General features: G+C 36.3%; 1 protein-coding gene across 3 annotated transcripts in view; it reads left to right on the forward strand.

Annotated features, from left to right (window-relative positions):
* Window positions 1–13571, forward strand: part of cdk14 (cyclin dependent kinase 14) — a 185133-nt gene that overhangs the window by 56283 nt on the left and 115279 nt on the right. For all 3 annotated transcript variants that reach the window (XM_088929677.1, XM_088929679.1, XM_088929678.1), the window contains 3 exons: window positions 4651–4745; window positions 6261–6340; window positions 11676–11770. In XM_088929677.1, the coding sequence (XP_088785803.1) occupies window positions 4651–4745; window positions 6261–6340; window positions 11676–11770 (270 nt within the window). The remainder of the gene's footprint in view (window positions 1–4650; window positions 4746–6260; window positions 6341–11675; window positions 11771–13571) is intronic.

Here is a 13571-nt window from a genome sequence, read left to right on the forward strand (position 1 = left end):
GAGTTTTCTTATAACTCATTGAAGGTCAGAGTACAAGAGGCCCAGGATACTTTGTCTAGATAGTACACATAGTACTTAGTACAGATGTACCGTTTTTTTTCTATATTGTAAGGGAAAATATAATTTATGTTCATGTATTATAGCTCACCAGTACCTCCCTTTCCAAGGTCACAGGGAAGTAAACGATCTATTTATGCAGTACTTAACTCTTTTAAAATAAGTCCTTCCTCCTTCCATTAATGAAAAAGAATTATGTCTGCCAGTGTGCGGTTCTAGATAATGCTGTTTCTAGGTGTGAGCTGTATAAAGCACCTCCTCCCAAGTGCCCTTCCTCCTCTTTAAAGACAGATGGTGGAAGACTCTTGGCACGCTCCTGTTTGACTCCGTCCACACTGCGTGGCCAGATTCAAGGGCGGTAGTCCTGTCCAATTGGTCTTGCTGCCCTTGTTAATGTTTAGAAACTGAGCTCATTCCAGGATTCAAGTCCCTTAATACGCTTTCAGAGGCTATGAAGTCAGATACAGTGAATACTGTGTTTGCATTTGACAAAATCTGCTTTGACTTCTGCAGATGTAAAGTAATTATTTGTTTTGGTGGTACTGTTCATATTCCATTTTTCAAATAATGCTGCTACATTTGTTTCTTATTTAGGAAGAAATGCGCTATTTATTTTCTTTGTGTGGTGGTTTTAATCTGTAATTCACTGCAGTTCTACAATATAACATTAGTTTTTGACTTAAACCTATGATGTTATTACCTGTGACCTCTAGTGCTGTTAGTGATCAAGAAGTCCCTTCTGAGAGACAGGAATAGATAGGCTTTCAGTAAGATACATTAAAACTCCTCTGTTTATAGAGTAGAAAAAAGAATATGCCAGTTGCTTAAAACTAAAAGATATCTGTACAGTATCTTACAATCTACAGCAAGCCCTAACCCCCACATCCTGCACAGCCCCAGGGGAAACAGAACATTTGTTTACGAGATCTGTAAAGATGTCAAGCTTGTTAGTGGCTAGGAAGATATCATCATGGGGAAAGACAAGGCCTAAACCGGAAGCAGAAATCTGTGGGATTCAAAAACTGGAAGGCAGCTGACTTTTTTTTTCCAAATTCCCATCTGTCCATAGCAGCCCATATTGCCAGGGAACAGGAGAATTCATCAGGGACTGTCTGGAATGTTTCTGCTGAGTTTGACTGAAAGCAACTGTGTTACACTATGAAGCAGACATAAAGGACTCCTTGCTTTAACCTCCCCACAAGTTTTTTTTTTGTGATGCAGAAACAGAAGGACAAATAAATGAAATATTTCCTTTATTTACAACAGAGGCACAGCAGCAAAACAGAGTACCAGAATTTTTTTTTTTACAAAGGCTCACGTTGGACACTCTCAATGTGCTGTAACTGCATCACAAGCCTAGACTAGAATATGATAATTGAATCAGAACCAAAGAGTCTCAAAAATAGCTATTTTGCCACATTCTAAGAAGAGAAATTCACGTGTTTGACAGGATACTCTCTTGAGATAGTATTGAAGGTGCATGTGAAAGCCTTGTCTCATTAAATGGAGAAGAAAATCTAAAAAATCTACACACCTGGACGTATCAAAAGCCTGGTTAAACTGATAGCTACTGTAGTGAAACAGGATGATAAAAGGCACCAGGCCACAGGGCTCCAGATGGAATAGCAAGAGCTTTAGTTTTCTCTCTGGTTATTCTGTCACTGTAGTAGGGTGGCACTAAGCATAGCTGCCCGTTCCAAAACTGTCATTTTATTTATAGCTGAATTCTCATTGTAAATGGTCTGTAGAACCATCCTAGAAACAGACGTTCTCACAAAATCAAAAGACAGAAGAAGGTTATATAAAAGAAAGACACAAACTATATTTTTATTTCTCTATTCACTATTTATTTCTCTCTTGGTTGCGTTTTTTGTAGTACACAAAGCAAGTGTTGGATGTCTGAGTAAATTTAAATAATATGTACAGGTATTCTTTGAAGCCTTCAAAGAGTTTATTTAGAATATTCTAAAAAAAACTATGGGCTTTATGGGAAAAAAATAGCTACAGTCCCAGAACCATACTATATATCTCATTTCATCCTTTTAACTCATGGTAATTCTAGGTAATTAATTAGGTGATTAAGAATAAAATGTTATTCTAGGTAAGGATCACATTTTCTCAGAACAGACTTGATATACTAAAATGTACTGTACCAGAGAAGACCAACCACCAACATGTATGATTCAGATAATTGTGGTGAGTTGTACAGTATGTTTGGAATTTATAGCAAATCTTAGCATTTTAAAATACTAGATATTGGAGATATATTTGATAATCGAAGAAACACTTAGCCTCTTGGAAGCTTGGTACAAGAAGCTCAACATGATTGAAATAGACGTAATCTATTGATAAATGACTCCATATGAAATCGAAACCCAAAAATGTACATAAGTCAAAGTCAAAGTCAACTATATTGCCAAACCAACCTTTCGGGTTGTTAGGAATTTTAATTTAATTTGTATCCGACATAATGTCAGGTGCTCAGATGTAGATTTCCCTGACGTCTGGTAGAGCTGCAGAAATCGTAGTGGCAGAAGACAGTGGTGTTAGTATTCCTATTGTAACTGGAATTTAATGGAAGTGGTAAGTGGATAAGAGCATTGTGAATGGAGTCTAGAACAGATTGCACTTCTCTAATGGTTCTGCAGAAAGGGCACTGTTTATTGCTCCTGTTGAGTTGGCTGATACAGTACACATTAATGATTCAAGAAATGATCCACAATGATCCCCTGTTAATTAAATCATCCCTTATTATTTCTCACATCTTTAATGAAGTAATTTGGGATCAGATATCAGATCAGGTACATATTATTTTATTTATGATTTGTGACCTGTTAGTTACTAATCTGCACCATTGTGCCGAAGGCACTATTCACTAAGTGAATCATTATGTAATTATCATAATTTCTAATGGATCAAAAGCCTTTGAAAGGTTAATAAACAGTAAGGTGCTGACCATTTTATATAATCTTATAATCTCAGTGTTGCTGTAACACAATATGGTTATACATAAGACTTTATTCAGGTAAAAATCTGGCTTTAAATACTGGGTTTTATACTTACGGTTATTTTATCAATATACTTTTTTTTACAGCATTTTAATACACTTAGAAGAAATGGGAGAGGTTCTGCAGTGGCTTCAGTAGAAGCCTTTACTGACTATGGGTCTGGTTCTTCTTGCCTGAGCATGGTCTTAATAATTATAATAATCGCTTACACTTATATAGCACTTTTTCTGGACACTCCACTCAAAGAGCTTTACAGGTAATAGGGACTCCCCTCCACCACCACCACCAGTGTGCAGCCCCACCTGGATGATGCGACGGCAGCCATAGTACTCCAGAACGCTCACCACACAGCAGCTATTAGTGGGGAGGAGAACAGAGTAATGAAGCCAATTCATAGATGGGGATTATTAGGAGGCCGTGATTGGTGAGGGCCAATGGGAAATTTGGCCAGGAAACCAGGGTTACACCCCTACTCTTTTGGAGAAATGCCCTGGGATTTATAATGTCATGACCTCGGTTTTATGTCTCATCCAAAGGACGGCACCTTTTACAGTATTTTACAGTACAGTGTCCCAGTCACTATACTGGGGCATTAGGACCCACATAGACTGCAGGGTGAGCGCCCCCTTCTGGTCCCACAAACACCTCTTCCAGCAGCAACCTTAGTTTTTCCCAAGAGGTCTCTTATCCAGGTACTGACCAGGCTCTCACCTGCTGACCTTCAGTGGGTTGCCAGTTGTGAGTTGCAGGGTGATATGGCTGCTGGCTATATTAAGACTAGCTATCAGAATGTAATGAAGATAGAAAAACATCTAGCCTAATATTATGGTGCCATGAAATTAAACCAGGGTGGTGAAATATAGCCTCTTTTCTGTTTTAATTTGAACCACATTGTATGGCTTTATAATATATCATCCATTGCGTCGGCTTACACTCTTTTAAAGCAATTTAAAGATTGTATCATTTCATGCCTTATTGGCTTTCAGGTCTGATTTTAAATTCTGAATTTAAAGTTTTGCATGAACATAAAACCCACTGTGTTTGAGTTTGTCTTGCTTTAAAAACTCAGCCACAAGTGCCTAAGTAAACCATTTCAGCATGAAGCTTTTTGATCCTGTGGCTGTACCATTTCACGGACTGGATATCTTCAAGGACTGAAGTTACTTCTGTACCTTCACTGAATCTCTGAAGTCAAATTACCACTGCTGGCTGGACCCAGTCCATCACTCTGGGCAAAATTAATCAGAGCCAAAAATGAAACAAAACCTCCATTTTGTTCTCTTAACAGAATACCACTGCTAGATCTGGTGTCACGGAAACATGGTTATACAGGCCTCTATCTAAAGTATAACATCTGGCCTGTTGAATGATGCCTAGTTTTATACATCTTGCAACGGTCTTAGGCAAAAAGACAAATAGTTGCATTAGCCAGCATTACTTCACTTTGTAATCTGATTAATGTCAGTCACGGATATCTGACTTTTGGAATATCGATGAACCTCAGTCCCTTGGCTCACTTTTTGTTTTCTTTTCCATCGGTAATGGCTCCAAACACAGGGAACTGACATGCTTTCTTTGCTTGCAGCCAACAAGCCCAAAATTTGGAAAAGCAGATTCCTATGAAAAGCTTGAGAAGCTGGGAGAAGGTTCATATGCCACAGTTTACAAGGGGAAGAGCAAGTAAGTGAAGTTTCTGCACCTAAACCTTTACTTTGAAAGCCCGGTAAATATTTGAAATTTCAAACTAAATGGAAAAAAGTTTTGTGAAACTGTTCCATAATTTTTTAATAAGACATTTTTCAGACAGTTGATGTATATGATTTTACAGTATAAATTAGCAACCTCTTATCCTTTTAAATTGATTCATACTTTTATTATAATGTATATACTGTAATTCATACGGCAAATCATTTTTTTGCTCAAGTTAGTATTATGAGGCCTAATTACATTATAGAGTACCAAAGGTCTATACCCAACACTGTCTCCTTCAGGGAGTTTGAGTTGTGAGCGTAGTGTCTTCTGTTTTCAATTTCTTTAAAAATTGGTTGGGTTTAGAATATCATTTCACATTTTTATTGTCAGTATCTTTTTATTGTCTCCTGACAGTTGATGGAGAAAATGGTGGTGGTACAGAGGCACATTTTCTCTAGAATGTCTTCTGATTGAAAGTTGACATTTTATGCAGCCCTGCCTGTTTTAACAGCTCTAACGGTGTGAAATGAAATAAAATAATAAGACTAAACAGCCCTTAAATTGATATGAAGCAAAGGCCCAGGTCATTCGGAATTATTTTTCCTTGAACAATATTGAACATCAGTAACTATACTGTATGTAAACTGGTGGCATATATTGTCACATATTATTTATTTTGTTGGGCCTTTTCTTGTTTCTCTGCTAGCTTAATATTTTACTATTCATTTTTTTTGTGAGAGATCATTCTTCTTATGTTGCTAATGATTCTTTCAAAAAGTTTAACATTCCCTCTCAGCTCATCGAATAAAACTTTTTACAGTATTACTGCAGTAGAAGCTTCATGGCAATGTACTAGAAGTCATGAAAAATATGAACGATTACATCTCAGCTTTGCATGTAGAGTATGGCTTGTCTCTCCTTGTTATGTTATGCCTGGATAATGAATATTGAACATATATAATGTCATATATATATACCTAAGAAGGGATAGGTGTTTGTTTAGACTAATCATAAAACATATTGTTGCAGGAGTTAGCTGTTCCAAAATGCTAGGTCTCTTACAGTTTTAAAAAACAGTTTATTTTATGAAATCTTTCATTTTTGAATGCTTCAATGTTTTAAGTTAAAGTGTTTGTTATTCCATTGCTTTAATTAAGTGGATTGATTTGATTTCTTTGTGTCTCCAGAACTGTTTCTAAATTAAGAGCGGGGCTTTTGGGATTAGTGTCTGGAAAGACTTCATGTTTCAACAGGCCAAAAAAAAAGATGTTATTTTCAATATAATGAACTTATTGTACATTGATTTCACTTTCTGGTAAATTCCTTAGTTTTCCACTACAGCAGGTTTGATATATGGCATTTAATTAGATTGAATATTCCTGTTCTGTAAGTCTGGGTTCAGTGCTTTCCATAACATTTCAGCAAATTAAAAAATAAAGGATTCCTGTCAGATTTGTATTGCTAGATGCGTTTTGGCAAACATTTTTCTTCTCTTGCAATTAGGGTGAATGGCAAGCTTGTTGCACTGAAAGTTATCCGACTCCAAGAAGAAGAAGGCACTCCATTTACAGCAATCAGGGAAGGTAGGTTTTCCTTGTCAGTGATGTCTGATTATCACTGGTGTTTTTCAGCATTATTTCCTCCATTCATTGTTTTGACATTTAGAAGTAGTATTTCATTTGATACAAAAGATGATACTACATCGGTTTTCAAAGCACATTTCAGATAGAACCCTAACTCTGCTGTTTAACATACTACAGTACTACATACTACAGTATGTTAGTTAGTATTTTTAGAAATAGAGAACAAAAAACAACCACTAAATCTGTAAGTTCTTTTTTGATGGCTCTTTTCTTTCCTCATTTGATTCTTTTTACTTTTGCTGAGGCAGTCCTTTAGCGGCGATGGAAATTAGTGTTAACTCGGTGCACTTTTCAAAAAAATTTGTATGTATAATTATTTATAAATATTTGTAAAGTCTTGTAAATGTTTGTGAAATTGTAAATTTATTTGTAATTTAATAAATTACAAATATTTTTTAACCTAATAGTACATGGTGTTTTGATCTTCACCATGACTGGTCTCTCTTGGCCTGGACTGGACTTTGAACTTTTCAATAACAGCTGAGTACAGAATTGATCCTTAAATGCTTAAGTAACCCAGGTGCTGTTGATCCCTTTGATCCTATGATAATAAACGATTAAGTGAACAGACATGTAAGAGCATAAAGTCCAGATATCAAGGTTGACTAAACAGGATCTAAATTCTTAATTTTAAGCTTTTAGGTATGGAATACTGTACATACAAAGCATTATTTTTTTAATTTGATTTTTTTTCAAACATACAAACATACATACATTTTTGTTTAACATACCAATAGGGGAAAGGGTGTCCATTATTGCTGAAGATCCATTTAAAACATTGATAATCTTTTCAGCAAATAAACACATATACAGTATGAGAAAAAGATATATATGAATGATATATGCTTATGGATTTTTTTACTTATTATTTAACACATGCAATCAACACAGTCAATGAAAATTGTTCCTGTGCCTTATCATAAATATATAAGCTCTTTATTTCATGTATTGTAAATATACTATAAAAATGCTAAAGCATACAAAACACCCATCGTAAGCAATCCAGTTCAATATGCTTTGAATATTCATCCCCGGGGGGGCAATTTAAGATTCGCCTACTCCTACAGGGCACAATTGGAATTCTTGAAACCTATATAGTAATTATTTTTACTTTGTTTCATTATTTGTACGTTTCCTAATTATTTTGAAGAAAGTTGGATGTTTTACAGAAAAAAATCCTCTTTAGCAGGTCTTATCTGTTAAATAAATATTCCATTAAACTGAGCGTTCACTGTATTTTCACCTACTGCACTCTGTAGTGTCATGCTTTCCACTGTTTATGATAGCTAATATTGTCGCTAGGAAGTCTTTTGAGAGTAGTAGCTAACCATTTCAACCACTCTTTTCAGGTTAAAGAAGCATTTGTTCTCATCTTTAGTGTTAGTGAATTTGGCTTTTGCTCTCAAGTACTCCCTTAGTATGTTCTTGGTATGTGGTTCTGTCGGCTTGCTCAGTCCATTCTACTGATATTAACTCCTTATTCCAGATGTGCTCTAGAACTGTCTCTGGAGCTGTCATCAGAACTGTTGCCGAAGTAGTTAAATTAAACAGAGAAACTCATTAAATAACCAAACGCCAACCAAGAATTCTGTGCTCTGATGTCTCTGCTTTGCATTTGATTTGTTGGTACACCAGCACATAAGAAGGCCAAATCCACGACAGGCCTAATTGAGCTTGGATGGCAATAACAACCAGCCAAAGGTCTTCAAGGGACATGGAGTCTGAGGAGTTTAGATGCATTGCCCCTACCAGTGGAACTTGCTGTTTTAATTTAAATGAGAAAATGATTCTGATCTGACAGATCCACAGCTGTAAATTGAACTCAGATTGTCTCAGGCCGGTCCCCTGTGTACAGATCAGAAAACTACTTTGAAACAGAACTAATTCAGCAATTACTGAGCTAGATGGCCACAGCCTGAAACGTGCAGAGAATTACAGTGTGTCGGTTGAAGGCAGATGAGTATTCTCAAGATGGGTTCTAATATAACAGGACAGCAGGGGAGGACTCTGAGCACACAAATGCTTCATTATCCAGACCTGTCAGCCACTTTTCACCAAAGCAACAGAAAAATCCAATACTGTAAAGCTTCGCCCTGCTTGTTTTGCCCACTGCCCCCTCTCCATGGAGCTTCATTATTTTAACCTGCAGTAGACCTTCTACTAGGATGGATTATAGACCAGCAAACAGAATGTACAGTAAGTCATTCAGCATATGCAGTAAATATTTTAGTTTCAGGCTTAATCTGTTTATATTGATTTATTATTTTTGGACAAATGGGTTAGTTCCCACTCTGGTGCTGTAGAGGTTGTTTGTATAATGAGGGCTAAAACAACACACAGTACAACACTGTAAATGTGTGTGTTTCTTGTTGTGTTGCAAGAACAGTTGACAGTCATATCACCCCCCCCAGATTTACAAACTTAACCAAATGAACTAGCAAGAACATCTCTTTTTTGTGATTTGATCTTTATCTGCATTTTCTGGGATGACTTCTGAAGTCAAAACAGTAAAGAAAGATAGTTTTCTGAGATGTTCCTAGGCTGGAAATTTTCTTCTGTCAGACTTTGACATTAATGCCCTGTGTCCTGATGTAACTAACGGGAATCTGAAGCAAATGGGAGCACATTTTAGACTTGTTTTTAATTTTCTTAGCCTTGCAAAGAGCATGGAATTTTGAAGTTAATCACATTTGCCACAGTTAGAAAAGCCTGCTTAATAACAAATTACCATAAATGCACCCAAAATTATTTCTTGTACTTTTTGTTTTAAATTAAACCCCTTTTTAGTTTAAGCTGTAACAAGATAAGATTTTTTGTAAACCATTTGTTCTCTAGTGATTACATAATTGTCATTTCGAAAGCTTTGTGTTTTCTCTGATCTAAATCTTTCAAACACGTGAAAGCCTATTTGTGCCCATTTACACTTGCAACAAGCTTATAAAACTTGGCCGCAGTTCAGACACCATAGGAGAGTTTTAAATGACAGCTAACTAATTACAATTTTCATGCACAACTTGCTAGCAAAGATAATAGAACGCTTGCCTTAGGAATAGTTCAAGTGATTTTTTTCTTCCTCTTGGGTGATTTGTACCACTGAAAGAGAAAGGTTCAGTTCCCTGTCAATCAGTTGGTATGCTGGGAAATTGTGATATTATTCTTGACTTCCAATGGATAGCAAGTACAAGCAAATTTGTAAGGGTTAAATGTGATTATAAAATTTCTAGAGACTTAAAAATGACTTTTCTTAGTCATTTTAGATGCTTTTAAAGGAGAATTTCAACACAGCCTCTTACTGAATTTCCCATACAGCATTTATTTCCCTATAAAAGGTGTGCATTTTCTCATAATTGATGACCATTCTGCATATAGTCTCCTGTTTGCCCCATTCTGTTTTCCTGATTAAAGGAATACTTAAGATGTTCTTGGTAAGAAAAGTGACATCTCCTGAACTTCTCCTTTGGCAACCTCCTTTTTTAGGTCTTTTCCAAAAGGAGCTTCTGAATAGATATGGTTCTCTCTGGTCAGGGTCAGATAGAGGAGGTCTTACCGATGTTGACCAGGTGTAAATTGATGTCTGTGGACCTCCTGGCAATTAGAAACGGTGTTCTTGTCTTTCAGTGGTTTTCCTTCCTTACTACTGTACTACATCCACTTTGCTGCCATTTATCTTACACTGTCTGCTCACACTTGAGGTTCAACACTTCCCCTGTTTCTCTGTTCCATCCAACCTGTTGTGCTGCTAGAGGCCTTGGCGTATTTCAGTCATTCACTGTGCTACTCTGCAGCCTCTGGTCCAGTCAGAGTCTTACCCTTCAGTAACCAGTGTCTTGGTTCCATATGAAAGAGTGATGCTACTCCTATGTCCCAACCAAGCTTCTAAAAATGTATCATTGGCTTCCCCTCAATTTCAGAAGTGGCACCAGTGGACCGTGGAGCTCAGTTCTCATTTACCGCACTTTTGTTTTCCTGTGCAAGATAGATTTCCTTCCCTCAGAGATCTGTGCCGATGTAAACAGGATTTACTTTGTGAAAGGAGTCATTGGTTGCAATGAATTTTCTCACTCTCTAGGAATCTTATTTAGATATAGTTCTGTCTGTGACTGTGTTGTGTGGTTTTAAAGACTGTGTAGAAATTAGTTGCCTGTTATAATTGTAATGGAAATAATCTATTAGTTTTATTATTACTTGTTATGAATTTTAAGGCTGTTGCTTAATAACCTTTTGATGTGGGAATACATTCCTTTGTATTGCCTCTGAACTTGAAAGGCCATCAGAAAAAGGTTTCTCATGCATTAGTCTGCACCCTTGGGGTGAAACTGCGCCTTCTTGATTTTGTTTTTAATCTCCAGTAGATTTAATTACAAGATCAAACATAAGAACCTGATGTGTTAAGGAAGGGGATTACTCTTAGCATGCCTATTACTTGTAAATTAATCCATCTGAACCTAAGATGAATATACACCTAGTTACAGGATGTGTTCAAAAGGTTTTCAAATTTCTTTTTTCACCCATTGTACATTGGTGACGAATTTAACAATATTCCGACTTATTTTTCATAGCAGCTAGTACAAGTTCATAGCACCAGTGAAAAGGCTGAGGTACATACAGTACAAATAACCAAAGGGATAAGAGCTACACCATGACCGAGAGAAGGCTGGTGTCAGGAGGGCATAATGTTTTTGTTCAATTGGCAGAAACATAAGAAAGATAAATATCCAAGCTGATCCATTGAAAACCCTTGAGTTTAAAGCTTGTGATTTAGCCATTTTCATTTAAACATCCTCTTACCAAGCATCCTTGGGGTTTCTAACCAAAGTGATGGAAGGTGACATTAGATGATATAAAAAGGTGAAAAGGATGATGCTAATATATCCCAGGAAAAGGATTTTGATTACAATGTATATCGCTGCTGTGGCTAATTTAGTTTTCAAATGAAAGCGTGAAAGTGTTATGCACTTTCCATTTGTTACTGTCAAAGTAACTGCTAATAGAAAAGCAGCTGACTTTAGCAAAAAGAAAAACAGCTACCGCTGGAAACCAGACAGAAATTGGTAGCAAGGCCTGCCAATGAATTCATTATCACCATTTAGTCTGAGTGCTTTAAAATGTTTGATATGACTCTTGTAAGACTGCAGCAAGGCTGATCTGAGGAAATACTGAAGACTCGGGAGGGAAACCTCCTTTTTATCCTGTTGATGATAATATTGTTTATGAAGACACAGAATGTGTGACCATTGTGATTAATCTGGGACATCTTTTTTTTTTTCCTTTTCAGCTTCGCTTTTGAAAGGTCTGAAACACACAAACATAGTGCTGCTACATGACATCATCCACACAAAAGAAACATTAACACTTGTTTTTGAGTACGTGGTAAGTGAAAGTTGACTGTGACAACTCTTATCCAACAGTTTTTTTTTCATAGTTGACAAATCTCTTGTCTAGAGGCAGGCTCTAACCAATCCAGTAATAACTTCTGAAACGCAGTTTCTGTATCTGTATTTCTTTCATCAAAGAAAGCTTTTTTTATACCTTCATTTATTTAGGGCTAGAGAAAGTGTACTGTACTTCCTGCTTAGTGTTTCTAATATTTTCCCCCTCTAAACCTGCTTTGTACTGTGTTTTTACCCCAGTACTTTATGAAAGTTTACTATAGCATAAGAATGGAAGAGTGTAAAGTGTATTAAAGAATGGTGAAAATCATGGTAATAGATTGAGAAAATTTAATACAAACCATATCAGTCCATGTAAAAGTGAATGCATACAGTAGCTACTTATACAAATTTAAACTCCTTTTTAATTTGTTTAATGCATGGCACAGTCTCCTGCATGTTTTGACCTCATTCAGGATATTTAGTTTCTTGGCATTTTTATTATTAGTTCTGTACCTTCTCTAATACTTTTAACAATTTAAAGTTATCTTGAATGCTGTTTTGTCTTAACTGTTGTTCTCCGGTCCTGTCTTCCAGTTTGACTTGTTTGTATTTTAAACTCTGACCCACAGTTTCTTACAACCCATCGGATTTTAATATAAATTCTCTTTCCTCCCTCGTTATTATAATTTTAGGCTCGCTTCTTCTAATGGGTTGACTTAAACAGCTCTCTATGCAGTTTTATTTTAATAACATTGTGTGATTCTAGTCTGTTTTTTTAGATTACATTTAATCACACTTACTAAACAAAATGTTACATTTATAGTATTTAATCTCTAGAGTTATATAAGGAAGCAGAGTGAAAAAAATGCTTTATTCTGAAATTATGCTTATGCTAAAGTTGCATATTTTACTTAAATAATAGTGTCGCTTTCTCGGTTTCTGAATTTCTCAAAAGGAATTTCTTAGTGAAAGCCTAATTTAATTTTTGTCCTTAAGTCAGACTCGGTTTGAAGTGACTTGACTCCAGAAACAAATTTCTTTACCAATACGATTATAGAAAAACTGCTTGAAAACCAAATCAGTTTATTTTATGGTAAGAAAGTAAACAATAATTAAGTTGGAATATAAATGTGCAGCATGATTTATAGTGTTCTGACTGAGTGTAAAAAATGAGAAGCCCTCTAGTGGTTTGGTTAGAAAATGAAATTATGAAAATAATACATGACAAATTTACATATTTTCTGCAGTTTCTTATTTTCTCTAGCAAAATATAGGCTTTCTCAATAACAATTCAAATATTATTACTATAATATTACTTTGTTGAAATATGACTTAACTGAAAGTATACACATGCAGCAATTTGACTTTTTACAGTTTGAGTTGTATTATATTACTCTGAGCAGCCATATCACTCTGCAACTCACAACTAGCAACCCACAGAAGCTAAGGAGGTGTGAGCCTGGTCAGTACCTGGATGGGAGACCTCTTGGGAAAAACTAAGGTTGCTGTTGGAAGAGGTGTGTGTCCTAATGCCCCAGTATAGTGACGGGGAAAATACACTGTAAACAGGCGCTGTCCTTCGGATGAGACGTAAAACCGAGGTCCTGACTCTCTGTGGTCATTAAAAATCCCAGGGTGTTTCTCGAAAATAGTAGGGGTGTAGCGCCGGCGTCCTGGCCAAATTTCCCATTGGCCCTTCCCAATCATGGCCTCCTACTAATCCCCATCTCCGAACTGGCTTCCTTACTCTGGTCTCCTCCCCACTGATAACTGATGTGTGGTGAGCGTTCTGGCGCACT

This window comes from Atractosteus spatula, chromosome 12, assembly GCF_055471065.1.
Source record: "Atractosteus spatula isolate fAtrSpa1 chromosome 12, fAtrSpa1.hap1, whole genome shotgun sequence".
In the NCBI taxonomy this organism is placed as follows: domain Eukaryota; kingdom Metazoa; phylum Chordata; class Actinopteri; order Semionotiformes; family Lepisosteidae; genus Atractosteus; species Atractosteus spatula.